The 14597-nt window shown below is 48.4% G+C and overlaps 1 protein-coding gene across 1 annotated transcript in view; it reads right to left on the reverse strand.

The window, feature by feature from the left end:
- Window positions 1-760: 760 nt before the first annotated feature.
- Window positions 761-14597, reverse strand: part of LOC125125549 (ultra-long-chain fatty acid omega-hydroxylase) — a 31569-nt gene continuing 17732 nt past the window's right edge. Inside the window, exons 4-13 of the mRNA XM_047776729.1 lie at window positions 13574-13627; window positions 13327-13454; window positions 12989-13110; window positions 9770-10037; window positions 8593-8659; window positions 8350-8479; window positions 5073-5206; window positions 4116-4180; window positions 3355-3437; window positions 761-3007 (exon numbers count right to left, since the gene is read on the reverse strand). Coding sequence (XP_047632685.1) covers window positions 2830-3007; window positions 3355-3437; window positions 4116-4180; window positions 5073-5206; window positions 8350-8479; window positions 8593-8659; window positions 9770-10037; window positions 12989-13110; window positions 13327-13454; window positions 13574-13627 — 1229 coding nt within the window. The 3' untranslated portion in view covers window positions 761-2829. The remainder of the gene's footprint in view (window positions 3008-3354; window positions 3438-4115; window positions 4181-5072; window positions 5207-8349; window positions 8480-8592; window positions 8660-9769; window positions 10038-12988; window positions 13111-13326; window positions 13455-13573; window positions 13628-14597) is intronic.

Raw genomic sequence — 14597 nt, forward strand, 5'->3', positions numbered from 1 at the left:
TTTAGGAAATGGTGTGCACTTGGAGACTGAGTCTGGACGAGAGTGTGGAAGAAGTAGCATTATCAAGAGTGAGGTGGCTCCTGCAGGTCCCAGGACAGAATGTTTCCCCCTCAGCCTGCGAGTAGCCTGCTACAGGGGATTCTGGCCGACGATCCCACCACATGCCACCTGGGGGCGCCGCAAGATCGGCTGCCGAGGTTTAGCTCATCTCCAAGCCCCCTGCCCCAGCCCCTCCCTGGGGACACTTCCTTTGGGGCAAAGAAAGACTAGTAACCCAGGCCAGCACCAGGAGCTGGAGGGATGGGTATAAAAGGACTCAGGGCCCCTTCTGAGGTCCCAAAGAAATCATTGTAGGGCCTGGGGTGAGTCATTTCACTCTGGGGAACTCAGTTCCTACCCGTTAAATGAAATGGTAATACTACCCATCTCATAAGAGCCACCCTTGAGAATTCAATGAGAATATCTGCAAAGGGCACACAGGAAACACTCAATAGACATATCTTATTATTCTTATATTTACTTTGGAGACCCCCAGGGCTTGGTCCTTAAACGCCTCCTTCTTGTGCTCACAAACACACACACACACTGGGGGAGCTCACAGTCTTGAGGCTTTTTAAACAACATCTAAATACTCAGCCTCCTCAGGTGTAATCATCAGCCTTGAACTCTCCCAAATTCAAGACCCACTATCCAACTACCCACTTGACATCTCCAGTTCTTCCTGGCCCAAACAAATGCTGATCTCAGACCAATTCTTACCAAAAAAAAAAAAAAAAAAAGACTTGCTCCATTCTGGGATTCTGCATCTCAGTTGGTAGCACTTCCATCCTTGCAGGTACTCAGACCCAAATGTGGAGTCCTCCCCTTCTCCCAAACCCCACACTCCATCCATCTGCAGACCTGCCACCACTGCCTTCGTGAAACAATCATTCCTCATCAGAATGCAATCACCCCTTTTCATCTCTACAATCTCCAGCTTGGGTAGAGCCACCCCCATCTGAACTCCCTCGTCCCATCCTTGCCACCACCATTGCTGTTCAACATAGCAGCCCAAAACTATAAGACAAATCTTGTCCCTCCTCTACTGAGAACCCTCCATGGCTCCCCATTTATGTCACAATAAAAGTCAAAATCCTTTTGGTGGCCTGCAAGTCTGTGTGAATTTATTTATTTGCTTATTTATCATCTGTCATCTGCCCCCCCCCCGAATGTCAATTATGCAAAAATTCAAACACTGCCTGGTTCAATAAATATTTCATAAATTAGTTTGATTATTATAGTCATGGACATTGCCCCAACTTCTACATCACTGTATCACTCCCTCAGCCAAAGACTTGGCATTCACCCTTACCTCTCTCTCCTCTCAGCTTTCACACCTAGACAGTCACCTCTCCTGTCCCACCTGGACCTCAGCCTCTCTCTTCCCTGAGTTTCCAGTCCCCAGTAGACCCTTTTCAAGCCAACTCCCTGCAGCCCAGATCTACCATAACCTCTCCTGCCCCCTGCTTTCACACACTCTATAGCTCCCTATTGCCCTCCACATAAAGCCTGAATTGTGATGTGGCCCACAGTTCCTGCTCTGTTGGGCCCTGCCCACCCTTCCTCCATTCTGCCCCCACTCCCCAGATCCAGCCAGGGCTGGCCCTTTATGAATTCCACAAGCACACCATGCTCTCTCTCACCTCAGGACATTTGCAGGTGCCGTTCCTGCTGCCTGGAATGCACTTCTCTCCCTTGTCCCCACTCAACTTCTACTCCAAATTCAGTGTCAGAGTAGCTCTCCCTGCACCACCCTCCATCCTCCTGTTATGTGTGCCCAGCACCAGAGCCTCTCTTTCAGAACACTTGTCACAGGTTTTAAATAAATTTACCTGTAGAATTATTTGTCCAACATATGTACCCCCCCCACACACACACACACACACAATCCTTCTAAGGGCAGAAATTAGGCTGTGCTGTGCTTCTGGCCCAGTGCCAGCAGACACTTATTGTGGGTATGTTGATTAAATAAATGACTGCACAATCTGTCCCCAAAAGTCTGAGTTTATGTCCAAGGACAAAGGGCCTCCCAGCCTCCTAGCCCACAGCTTCTCAACTGTCCAGGGTTCCAGGTGTGAGGATCTGGCCTGGCTAGGGGGATGGATGGTGGGGAATGTCCAGATCCCTGGCATCTATTCTACAAAAATCAAGACATTCGGCAATGGGCCTTTGAGCAAGAGAGGAAGGAAGGGGCTTGAGAGGGAGGGTCTGGGTTTGCAAATCAGCCCACGTTGTGGGCTGCAGCCTGATTCCTGAGGAGTTCATCGATATGAGCTGGGGGCCTCAAGAAGGTGATGTTCAGGTTCAAGGCTCTGATCTCAGGCTCTGGTTCCCTGATCCTCAATTTAAAACCCCGCCAGAATCCAAGAGAGATTGAGCTTTTATCAGAGAGGCCTTGGGTGTCATATCTTAGGTCGTTGGAAGGCACAGTGGTGGGGGCCTGAAGATCTGAATCCGAAGGATGTTGAGACCCGGCCCAAGTCCGAGGGGCGTGGCCAATCTTGGTCCCTCAAACCAGAGGGCAGAAACTGGCACTCAAAGGGCAGAACCTGGACCTCAAAGGACAGGAATCAGACCCTCAGGAGGAGGAGCCTTGCCTTGAGGAGGTGTGACCTGCACCATCAGGCTGCTTAATGGAGGAGCCCGCTCCTCCAGGAGCGGAGCGTGGTGTGCGGGGAGCGTGGTCTAAGCCCTCAGGATCTTGAGGGGGAGGCCTGGGCTCTCGGGGGCGGAACCTGGGCCTCTCTGGATTGGTCTTGGGCCCCGGGATCCGCAGGGGCACTCCGGAGATCAAGCCCGCGGAGGCAGAGGCTCCACCTTGAGCCAAATGCCATTTTCCGTGCGCAGAATGAGCTCAGGCTTCCGCCGCACCTTGTGCGTTCGGTCCACGCTCAGGCGGAAACGCAGCAGCGTCAGCGCCACAGCCACACGCATCTCAGCCATGGCGAAGTTCTGACCGATGCAATTCCTGGAGGACAGGAAATAGGAGGCTCAGACCCAGCCACTGTATGAGCGAGGTCCCCAGGACTGGGTAAATGACCTCCCCATCTGAGCCTCTAACTCCCTTGATGTGTAAAACCTGGACAAAGGCATCATAGAGTTATTAGGAGCATATGAGCCCAGAGCTCGGGACACGGCATACAGTAGATGCTCGATACCCATGGATGATATTGCTTCCTGATGTGTTGAGGCCACAAAAAGAGTACCAGATTGACAATGGAAGTGGTTTCTGCTCCTGATAGGCGCATCCCTAACTTTCCAGTGGCCTTGATGTTCCTCCTTCACTTGGCTTGGACTGGGGGAAACTGAGGTTACCTGGGTCCTGCAGAGAAGGGCAGGTAAGCCAGCGCGGAGCGCTCCTGTGGGTTGTCTGGATCAAAGCGATAGGGGTTGTACACCTACGCAAGAACAGCCTCGGGTGAGTCTGGGGGCTAGCTCAGCCATCCTAGCCTGGCCCCCTCCCTCAGCCTCCGGAGACCAGCCCAGCTGGACAAAGAGAACCTCATTACAATCCAGCCATACTTGTCTTTTTCAGGCATGACAGGCTCATTCCCACCACAGGGCCTTTGGACTTTGCTGTTTCCTCCACCTGGAACACACTTTTCCCCACTATTCATGCTTTTCAGTGTCAGTCTTTTCAGTTTCAACTCAAACCTTTCTTCCTTAATAAGGCCTTCCTCACCATGTAAGCCAAAGTGCCCCCTCCCCCCACCCCCATCCCACTCCAATTTTTGTTTCCTTCTGGTATTTATCAACACCCAAGATGATCTTTTTTTTATTTTATTTTCTTCCTCCGCACTTTGCTATGAGCTCCACAAGGACAAAAACAGTATATTCCTCTATCCTCAGTGCCTAGCACTGGGTCTAACCCACAGCACATGCTCAATAAACGTTTGGTGAGGTAATGAATTATCCGTGAATGGGTGTAAAAATTGGAGGAGGGGCACTCAAGCCCTGCAACCAGCCCTACCGTCTGGCTTCCTGGGGTATAGGGGAGGGGAGACTTTGCTGACCAAGGACTGCCCCTTCTGAAAAGGAAGAAGCTGAGAGAAGGGAGGGATGGGACAGGAGCTCACCTTAGAGTCAGGCCACACTCTAGGGTTATAATGGATCCCGTAAATGCTGACCAGACAGATGATCCCTGTGGAGAGGGGTAGGGTCAGTGGAGTCAGTGGAGCAGAGGGAAACCAGGGCCTCCTCTGGGTCTCCCTGGAGCCATGCCATTCCCATGAGCCTATCTGCCACTCTTTCCCGCCCATCCTTCCCTAAAAAATCCACTCAGGCTACTTTTCCCTAAGAGGTCCTCATCACCTTCTTTCTAGCTACCATGCTGGCCACAGGATCCTTCTCCCTCTCATATCCAACATTGCTCCTCCTCAGCTCAGATACCCCCTGAGGATCAAGTTCCAGGGCCTCAGCCTGGCATTCAAGGCCTTTCATTATCTGTACCCTAAGGTTCTGCTCCATAAACATGCTCTCTCTTTTATTTCCAACCTCCAAGATTCACCTCTCAAATTCCCACTTCCAGGCAGCCCTCCTTGCATTCCACCCCAGATACAGCCATCACTCCTTGTTTGGGGCTGCCCCAGCCCCTGTCCCACCCTTGAGCCCATCTGTCTTCACCCTGTGTGGCTGGGAACGTCTGTGCCTTGCTGTAGCTTCCCCAGACTGGGTGGTACTCAGGGCTTGGGCCTGGGGATGAGGCTTCTCTAGATAGATGCCTAGCATTGCCCAGGAGAGAACCTGGTCTCCAAGAAATAGCTGGCAACTGAATTAAACTAACCCTTCCTTACCTGCACCCTCACAGGGCCCACCCTGCTACACCCAATCCTTCCTTTCTGCATAGACTCACTCTGTCTCTGCCCCACACATACAAACACACAAACACGCAACTGGGTCTTTCCCCCATCATCCCAGAAGTAGCAGGCTATAAATTGCTGGCTTAACTACAGAGAAGGTGCACCTGGGGCAGGCATGGCCAGGTCCCCATGGGCAATAAAGCAGGCAGGCAGCAGGGAGCACACAGGGGGCACCTTTGGGAATGATGCGCCCATCGGGGAGCTTGATGTCCTCTGTGCAGCGGCGGGTGACCAGGGTCACAGGTGGGAACTGGCGGAGGCTCTCCTTGATGCACATAGTGGTGAAAGGCAGCTGGGTCAGGTCGTCCCTGGAGAATGCAATACATTGGGTGACTAGGGGCCAGGCCATGGTGCCACTCCCCTCCTTGAGACACACACACACACACACACACACACACACACACACACACACACAGGCAATTAAGAGCAACTGCAGGAAACCAGTCCAGATCTCAGACTTGCCCCTACTTAAGGCATTTGCAGTTGTGCCCTGCACACACCTCTAACCCTCAGCATGTAAAACATCTGATCCATGACCAACAAGAACAGTGCTAGCCTTTTAACTGATGAATCATGTAGAGGTCCAGGGGTACCCTGGGGAGGTGCCAGGACAGCTGGGGGAAACTAGGGTAGCAGTGATTTACCAGCCTATATAGCTCAATTTCAGTGTTTATAAATCCATACATCCTCTCCTTATACTATATTAATCTTTTCCTTTGCACTTCAGGGACCACTGTACAGCAGAACTTGACATGACACTGTAAATCAACTATACTCTAATAAAAATTAAAAAATAAAAAAAAAATCAGGCTCCCTGACTTCAGACTATACTACAAAGCTACAGATATCAAGATAGTATGGTACTGACACAATAACAGAAATATAGATCAATGGAACAGGATAGAAAACCTAGAAATAATTCCAAGCACCTATGGTCAACTAACCTATAACAAAGGAGGCATGAACATAGAGTGGAGGAAAGATAGTCTCTTCAGCTAGTGGTGCTGGGAAAACGGGACAGCTACATGTAAAAGGATGAACTTAGAACCCTCTCTAATGTCATACACAAAAATAAACTCAAAATGGATTAAAGACCTAAATGGACTTCACGGCCCAAAACTGGATTCATAATAACTCTCAGTTCATGATCTAGATTGTTTTATTTCTTTCTTTCTTTCTTTTTTTTTTTTTTTTTTCTTTTTAGGGCTGCATCCATGCCATATGGAGATTCTCAGGCTAGGGGTCGAATCAGAGCTAGAGCTAGATAGCTCTATGCCACAGCCACAGCAACACCAGATCTGAGCCATGCCTACAACCTACACCACAGCTCACGGCAATGCTTAACCCACTAAGCGAGGCCAGAGATCAAACCCGCAACTTCATGGTTCCTAGTTGGACTCATTTCTGCTGTGCCACAACAGGACCTCCTAGATTGTTTTCTTTACACTGACAGGTTGGTTATCTTTCAAAGAAACTTTATGTTGCTACCATAAAGGGCAAATGGCATGCCTGGCATAAAGGTATCCATAAATATAAACACCACTGGGAAAACAGAAGAGAGTTATTAAATTCTGGCTAGAGAGCACCTCCTGCCCAACTCTCAGAACCCGAGGCATCCATCTCCATTGTTAAAAAGACAGATTAGAAAGGATTAGCAAGATGTTGAAGATATGATGACACCAATTGAAAGTGCTTCCCTGTTCGATCCCTGGCCTCGCTCAGTGGGTCAGGGATCCAGCATTGCCATGAGCTGTGGTGTAGGCCACAGATGTGGCTTGTATCCTGTATTGCTGTGACTGTGGTATAGGGCAGCAGCTGTAGCTCCAATTTGACCCCTAGCCTGGGAACTTCCCTATGCCACAGGTGCAGCCCTAAAAAGACAGGAAAGAAAGAAAGAGAGAGAGAGAGAGAAGGAAGGAAGGAAGGAAGGAAGGAAGGAAGGAAGGAAGGAAGGAAGGAAGGAAGGAAGGAAGGAAGAGAGGGAGGAAGAGAGGGAGGAAGGAAGGGCGGGCCTCCCTGAGGTCACAGTTGGAAAGGTTGATACCGAACTGAAAGGAACTGTCTCGATATTCTATGCTTGCATCACCCAGAATCAGCTGCACACAGCACACATCTGAAGTAAATTGGATTTTTTTTTTTTTTTTGTCTTTTTAGGGCCGTACCCGCGGTGTATGGAGGTTCCCAGGCTAGGGGTCTAATCGGAGCTACAGCTGCCAGCCTACACCACAGCCACAGCAATGCCAGATCCTTAACCCACTGAGCAAAGCCAGGGATCAAACCCACAACCTCATGGTTCCTAGTCCAATTTGTTAACCACTGAGCCACGATGGGAACTCCAGATGATTATTCCTGATTCTTATACTTCCCTCCACATTGGAATTATACACCATGCCCTTGGCCATGTGATTCTGCAGTAACTTCTGCTCTGGTGGGTGGAGTATAGTCCTACCCCATTCATGTTGGTATTGCCAGGTGACTTGCTTTAGCTAATGGAGTGTTAACATGCAAGCAGAGGTTTTAAATTGTGTGGTTTTTGTGCTTCTGGAGTCTGCTTTGAGGAGAACATGCTCAGTGTGGATTCTGGTCCAAGAATGAGGAGACATGTGGAACAGATATGAACACAAATTTCAGTTTAGAAACAAACCCACTCAACTCAGTGCAGCCCAGCAGTAACAAGAGTAATATGCAGGCAAGAGCAAGAACTACATGCAGACAGGATCAGGAAATACATGCTTGCTGTAAACCACTGAGCTTTGGAGGTGTTTGTTATGAAGCATTACTGCAACCATGGCTGACTACAATGCTCCCAACTAAGAACTCCTGCATTATGAGGTAGGCATATGCCTTACTGTCATCCCCAACTTTCAGTTGAAGAAATGGAAGTTCAAGAAGCATAAATGGGAGTTCCCATGGTGGTGCAGTGGTTAACGAATCTGACTAGGAACCATGAGGTTGTGGGTTCAGTCCCTGCCCTTGCTCAGTGGGTTAACGATCCAGCATTGCTGTGAGCTGTGGTGTAGGTTGCAGACGCGGCTTGGATCCCATGTTGCTGTGGCTCTGGCGTAGGCCGGCAGCTACAGCTCCGATTCGACCCCTAGCCTGGGAACCTCCATATGCCATGGAAGCGGCCCAAGAAATAGCAAAAAAAAAAAAGACAAAAGGAAAAAAAGCCCAGAATTAAACCCACGCACCTACAGCCAACTAATCTATGACAAAGGAGGCAAGAATATACAATGGAGAAAGGACAGCTTGTTCAATAAGTGGTGCTGGGAAAACTGGATAGCCACATGGAAAAGAATGAAATTAGAACACTCCCTAACACCATACACACACACACCAAAAAAAGAAGAAGCGTAAATGATTTGTCTGAGGTTAGACAGTAAGTGGTAGAGAAGAGAGAGTCAAACCTAAGGCTCTAAACTCCCCACCATCCCCACGACCCCAAACTGACCACTCCAGCTCCTCCAGCTCCCGGCCTTTCATGACTTCCTGGATCTCTTCCCGGCACTTCTCCTGGTACTCTGGATACTTGGCCAAGTTGAACAGCACCCACGAGAGCCCACTGGATGTTGTATCATGACCTGCAGGCAGATAAGGAGTCTAAATGGAGACTGATTGAAGATAGTGGAGATGTGATCTTCAGACAAGGCGACCCTTTCCCGTTCTGCCCCCAGCCTCACCCCCATGTCCTCACCCTCAAACATGAAGGTGTCAGCCTCAGCTCGGATGTCCTCATCTGACAGTTCCTTCCCATCTTCATCCTGGAATGGGCAGTAGACTCTGCTCAGCCCACTTCATCCCACCCTCCCTATCCTAAGAATTCTTCCAAACTTAAGGTATCCCCACCCTTTTATCTTAAGCCAAGCTGCAGGGGGAAAGATTCAACTTGTCTAAGAAAGATGGAAAGAGAGAGGGCCAAAGGTGAGAGGAAGAAGAGGTTTCTTATTTCTTCAGCAGCTCCCAGCACCAAGCATCCTGCCAGATGCCCAGCAACTTATGATCAGGTCCTACAATTATCACATTGTAAATAAGGAGACTGAGGCTCAAAGGCAAGGCTTGGATGACTAAGGCCAAACATCCCTGAAGCAGCAGAGCTAGAAATGGAATCCAGGACTGTCTGAATCCAGAACCCGGTGCTGCTCAAAAATTCCACAGAAGCACCGCTAATAGATGACCACTTCTCTCTATAAGTATCACATTTCTTCAAGCCTTTGTATGTCTTCTCTGTAAGTGTTGTGGGCTGAATTGTGTCCCTCCCCACCCCCACCTCGGAACTCATATGTTGAAATCCTAACCCCCAGTACCTTAGAATGGAACCTTTTACGGAGATAAGACTTTTGCAATGGTAATTAAATTACAATGAAGTCATTAGGGTGGGCCCTAATCCAGTATGAATGGTGCCCTTATAAGGAGATGGGGGAGTTCCCTGGTGGCTCAGCTGATTGTGGATCTGGCATCGTCACAGCTGTGGTGCAAGTTTGATCCCTGACCTGGGAATTTCTGCGTGTCATGGAAGCAACCAAAATAAGGAAGAAGAGATGAGGAACCAGATGTGCACAGAAGGAAGACAATATAAAGCAGAGGTGAAGAGGGCCAGCTACAAGCCAAGGAGAGAGGCCTCAGAAGAAACTGGCCCTTAATCTCAACATTCTAACCCCCAGACTGAGAAAATGGATTTCTGTTGTTCACATCACCCAGCATGTGGCACCCTATTCTGGCAACCCTAGCAAATGAACACATTCCTACATGTTCTGCATCTGCCTACATTCTAGATCCATGGTAGTTTGGATGTCTGTCATTTTACACAGTTGCTGCAACTTGTGAGGTGGCTTGTCCTGGGCAGGGCTCCACCTTCCAGGATCCGGCCTCACCCTGGCCAGGAGCAGCACATCAATGAAGTCCAAGTTCTTGCCCTGCTTGGCCTTAAGCCAGGCCTCAGCCCCCTGTTGGCGTAGTGCCCGCCGCCGCTCCTGGATGACTTCTGTAGTAAAACGGTGCACGGTGTCACAGGCCTTTCGGAAACGCCGGCCTTCTGCTGTACAGTAGTAGATGAAGTCAATGTGGAGATGCAGGCGATATTGGCGTTGGACCACCAGTGCACTCAGCTGAATGATGGCTGAGATATAGTCACTCATCTTCCTGCGAGGGAGAAGAAGGCCATGAGCATAGGCTGGTACCCTAAGACAAGCTTCCTCTCCCAGTGGGTAGGTGACAATGAGATGACCCGTATTAACTCTGTTTTCTTATTTTATTGGGTTTTTTGTTGTTGTTTGGTTCTGGGGAGGCGGGTGGCTGCGCCATGCAGTGGCTTGATGTGGGATCTCAATTCCCAGAACAGAGATAGAAACTGGGCCACAGTGGTAAAAGCACTGAATCCTAACCACTAGACCACCAAGGAACTCTCCTTATTTTCTTGTATTCTTTTTTCTTTTGCCACTCCCACAGCATGCAGAAGTTCCCAGCCTAGGAATTAAACCAGTGCCATAACAGTGACCTGAGCCACAGGAATGACAATGCCCAGGTCTTTAACCTGCTGAGCCACCAGGGAACTCCTATTGTCTTGGGGGTTTTTTGTTTGTTTGCCTTTTTAGGGCCACACCTGCAGCATATGGAAGTTCCTAGGCTAGGGGTTGAATTGGAGCTACAGCTGCTGGCCTTCACCACAGGCACAGCAATGCCACATACTTAACCCACTGAGCAAGGCCAGGGATTGAACCCGAATCCTCATGGACCCTAGTTGGTTTCATTAAACACCGAGCCAAAAAGGGAATTCCCTTTTCTTGTATTCGTGATGCTCTGCCATCTAGGGCCTCACTGACCGTAGAGATACACCTCTCCCAGGACTAGCCACTTCTTAAAGAGAGCAATTGACTCGCCCAAGGTATGTTTTTCTTTTGCAAACCAACCGATCCAGAGTCTATACTCCAAACATTATTAGGGTGAGCCGTTACCCCCCTGCCTTAATCACCCCAGGGCCAGGCACTGGATAACTCAGAGCACCCCTATGCCCCAGAGCCTGCTGAAATTATTCAAACTAGCCAACCCTAAGCCACTATACCCTGCTTTTCCCATTCCTTCCCATAGAAACCCCCCAAAAAGGTTTTTGCCATGCTTTCTCCTGGTGTTTCCCCATGTGACCCTATGTGGTGTGGCATGCCTGCACATGTTGGAAACTATAAGTAACAAACTATCTTTTCAATGGCAATTGTCTCCTGATCTGTTGGTCTCACCATATCTGAATAAAGCTAATTTCTAGATACACTTTTGAGGGGCTGTGTCCATAGTACGTGGAAGTTCCCAGGCCAAGAATCAAACCTGTGCCACAGCAGTGACAACATCAGATCCTTAACCTGCTGAGCCACCAGGGAACTCCTAGATACATTTTAAAACAGGCCCCAAAAGGGATGAGGACTTCCAAAATGGATGTAGCAGCACTAAAATTAAATGTCTGTGACCCACAGAGTAGGAAAAAATATTTGTAAATTATATATCTGATGAGGAGCTTGTATCTAAAATACATAAAACGTCCTTAAAACTCAATAATAAAGAGTTTCCCTGTGGGGAGTTTCTGTCGTGGCTCAGCAGTTAATGAACCTGACTAGTATCCATGAAGATGCAGGTTCGATCCCTGGCCTCGCTCAGTGAGTTAATGCTCCAGCATTGCCATGAGCTATAGTGTAGGTCACAGACGTGGTTCAAATCCTGCATTGCTGTGGCCAGCAGCTACAGCTCCGATTCGACCCCTAGCCTGGGAATATCCATATGATGTGGGTGCAGCCCTAAAAAGACGAAAGACCAAAAAAAAAAAAAAAAGAGTTCCCCCGTGGCACAGTGGGTTAAGGATCTGGCATTCTCACTACATTGGTTTGGGTTGCTGCTGTGGTGTGGGTTTGATCCCTGGCTGGGAAACTTCCTCATGCTGCAGACACAGCCAAAAAAAAAAAAAACAAACCTCAATAATAAAAAAGATATGAGTCCCCAGTTGTGGTTCAGTGGGTTAAGAACTCAACACAGTGTCCATGAGGATGCAGGTTTAATCCCTGGCCTATCTCAGTGGGCTAAGGATCCAGTGTTGCTGTGGCATAGGTCACAGGTGTGGCTCAGATCCGGTGTTGCCATATGGCTCAGATCAGCTGTGGTGTCTGGCAGCTGTGGCTCTGATTTGACCCCTGGCCTGGGAACTTCCATATGTCTCAGGTATGGCCATAAAAAGAAAATAAATAAATAATGTTTTTTAAAAAGACTTTTTTTAATTGGCTTAAATTGTTATTTTACAATGGACAAATAATATGAATAGACATTTCTCTAAAGAAGATATACAAATGGCCAATGAGTATGTGAAAAGATGCTGAATAGCATTAGCCATTAACTGAAATAAGACTCCTACAAGGTCCAGAGTAACAGAGTCAGCAGCTTTTTAATGAGGACCTACTATGTGCTGCAAACTTGCCAGTCATTTTGTCCATTATTTCTTATATCTCCACTTAGACTATAAGCTCCAAGGAACTGGGACTTAGTCTCACCACCATATCCCCAATAACTAGCATAATGCTAGGCTTGTAGTAGGTACACAGCAAACATTTGCGGAATGGATGAATGAACCATGGCAATGGCTGTTTTACGTATTCATTCAACAAATGTTCACTGAGCATCTACTGTGTCCCGGGGCAGTACTACATCATTTTATCCTTTAAGCATATCTCAGAAGGTCAGGGATTATCACCCTTACTTTACAAAGAAACTGAGGCTCAGAAAGTGTGATGAGGAATGTTTTCCAAAGACCATATACTTTTCGTGGAGAAATGAGTGAAGCTAGAATTTACCTACCATCTACTGTGTGCCAAGCTACTGACTCACATTATCTCACTTAATTCTCATTCAGTGACTATTGGGATGGAATGAAGATGTCCATTTGAGGGATAAGGAAATAGGATCAGAGAGGTTATGTCAGTTTCCTGGAACCACACAGTCCAAGAGTGACAGAGCATCAGCAGCATAGGAATGTCTAACATCTAAGAGTTTCCCTTTTCCTTCCAGCACCTCCCCACTGGAGCAGCTGGCTCTGTGTTCCCCAGGGAAGTCGCACTTACTCCTGGCAGTTGCTGTTGTAGCTGAAGACACATTTCTGAAGACTGTCCAGGGTCATGAGGCTGACATGCTCAAACATGTCAAGGGAGACCACTGAGCCCTCCGCCAGGCGCCGCCATTTTGCCTGAAAGAGAGGGAGGCATGGCCAATGGGTGTGGAGACCACAGACTTCCAGCCAGCCTGACCCAGTTGCAAGCTCACTGCAAGCCCACTTTAGAGATAAAGGAAGCTTTATCTGACATCACATGGCTTCCTGACATCACATGGCTTGCCCATGAGTTGGAGCCTGGACCAGTCTCACTCCCCGGATAGCCTCTTCCTAAGAAAACTTGGGACTCACATGCATAATATTGGTGCACTGGTTGAATATCTTCATGTAGGGCTTTAGAATGTCAAAGTGGAAGGCAGGTGTCAGCATACGGCGGTGCCGGCTCCACTTGTCACCTTTGCTGAGCAGCAACCCATCTCCTGGGCCCAGGAGATGAAGGTTAGGGACCTCTCCTATCACTCTGAAACACTCCAAGAAACCCCACGCCACCCCCTCTTCCTCGAAGCCCAAACTCCAGCCTACCCAGTCCCATGCTCACCCAGCCAAGGTTTCAGGAAGCCATAGAAAAGGTCATCCTTGGGGGCAATAGCAGCTGTGGAGAGAGAAGAGATGATGCTTCAAAACAGAGTTCTGATTTGGAGTGGATAAGCAATGAGATCCTACTGTATAGCACAGGGAACTATATCTAGTCACTTGTGATGGAACATGATGGAGGATAATGTGAGAAAAAGAATATACATATATATGTATGACTGGGTCACTTTGCTGTACAGTAGAAATTGACAGAACACTGTAAATCAACTATAATGTAAAAAATAAAAATCATTTAAAAAAAAGAAAAGGAAAAAATAAAGTTACAAAGGCAAAAAAAAAAAAAAAAACACACCCCAGAGTTCTGGGAGTTCCCTTTGTGGCTCAGTGGGTTAAGAACTCAGTGTTGTCTCTGTGAGGATGTGGGTTCGATCCCTGGCCTCACTCAGTCAGTTAAGGATCCAGCATTGCTGCAAGCTGCGTCATGGGTCACAGATGCAGCTCGCATCTGGTGTTGCATAGCTGGGGCCAACTGTTGCCAGATGTGACTTCAATTCGACCCCTGGCCTGGGAACTTCCATATGCCATAAGTGCAGCCACACAAAAAGAAAAAAAATAGAGTTCTGACCCTTGGCCTCTGCTATGACCTCCTTAGGTCTCTACTCTGGCCTCTGACCTCCTACCTCACCCCTCCAATCCAATCTACCACACCTACCCTAGAAAGATTCTTATAACACACTGATCTGAACACGAGCCTCCCCTGCTCAAAGATCTCCCATGGCTCTCTATTGCCCTTGTAAAAAAGTTCAAGCTCAAGCTAGCACTGAAGGCCCTGCCCCCTCTTTCTGCTATATGGCTCTCCAATCTCATCCTTCAGCTAGCACCAAATAACCCCACCTGCTGTGCCTCACTTCCAAACCTTTTCCCAGTCTGTGCTCTCTATCCAGAAAGGCCTTCTTCAACTGAGTCTTCCCCTAATCCACCTCCCTCTTTTCTGCCAACTCAGGCCATCTGAACTATATTTTCTGTGC

The sequence above is a fragment of the Phacochoerus africanus genome, chromosome 4 (genome assembly GCF_016906955.1).
Source record: "Phacochoerus africanus isolate WHEZ1 chromosome 4, ROS_Pafr_v1, whole genome shotgun sequence".
NCBI classification, from domain to species: Eukaryota; Metazoa; Chordata; class Mammalia; order Artiodactyla; family Suidae; genus Phacochoerus; species Phacochoerus africanus.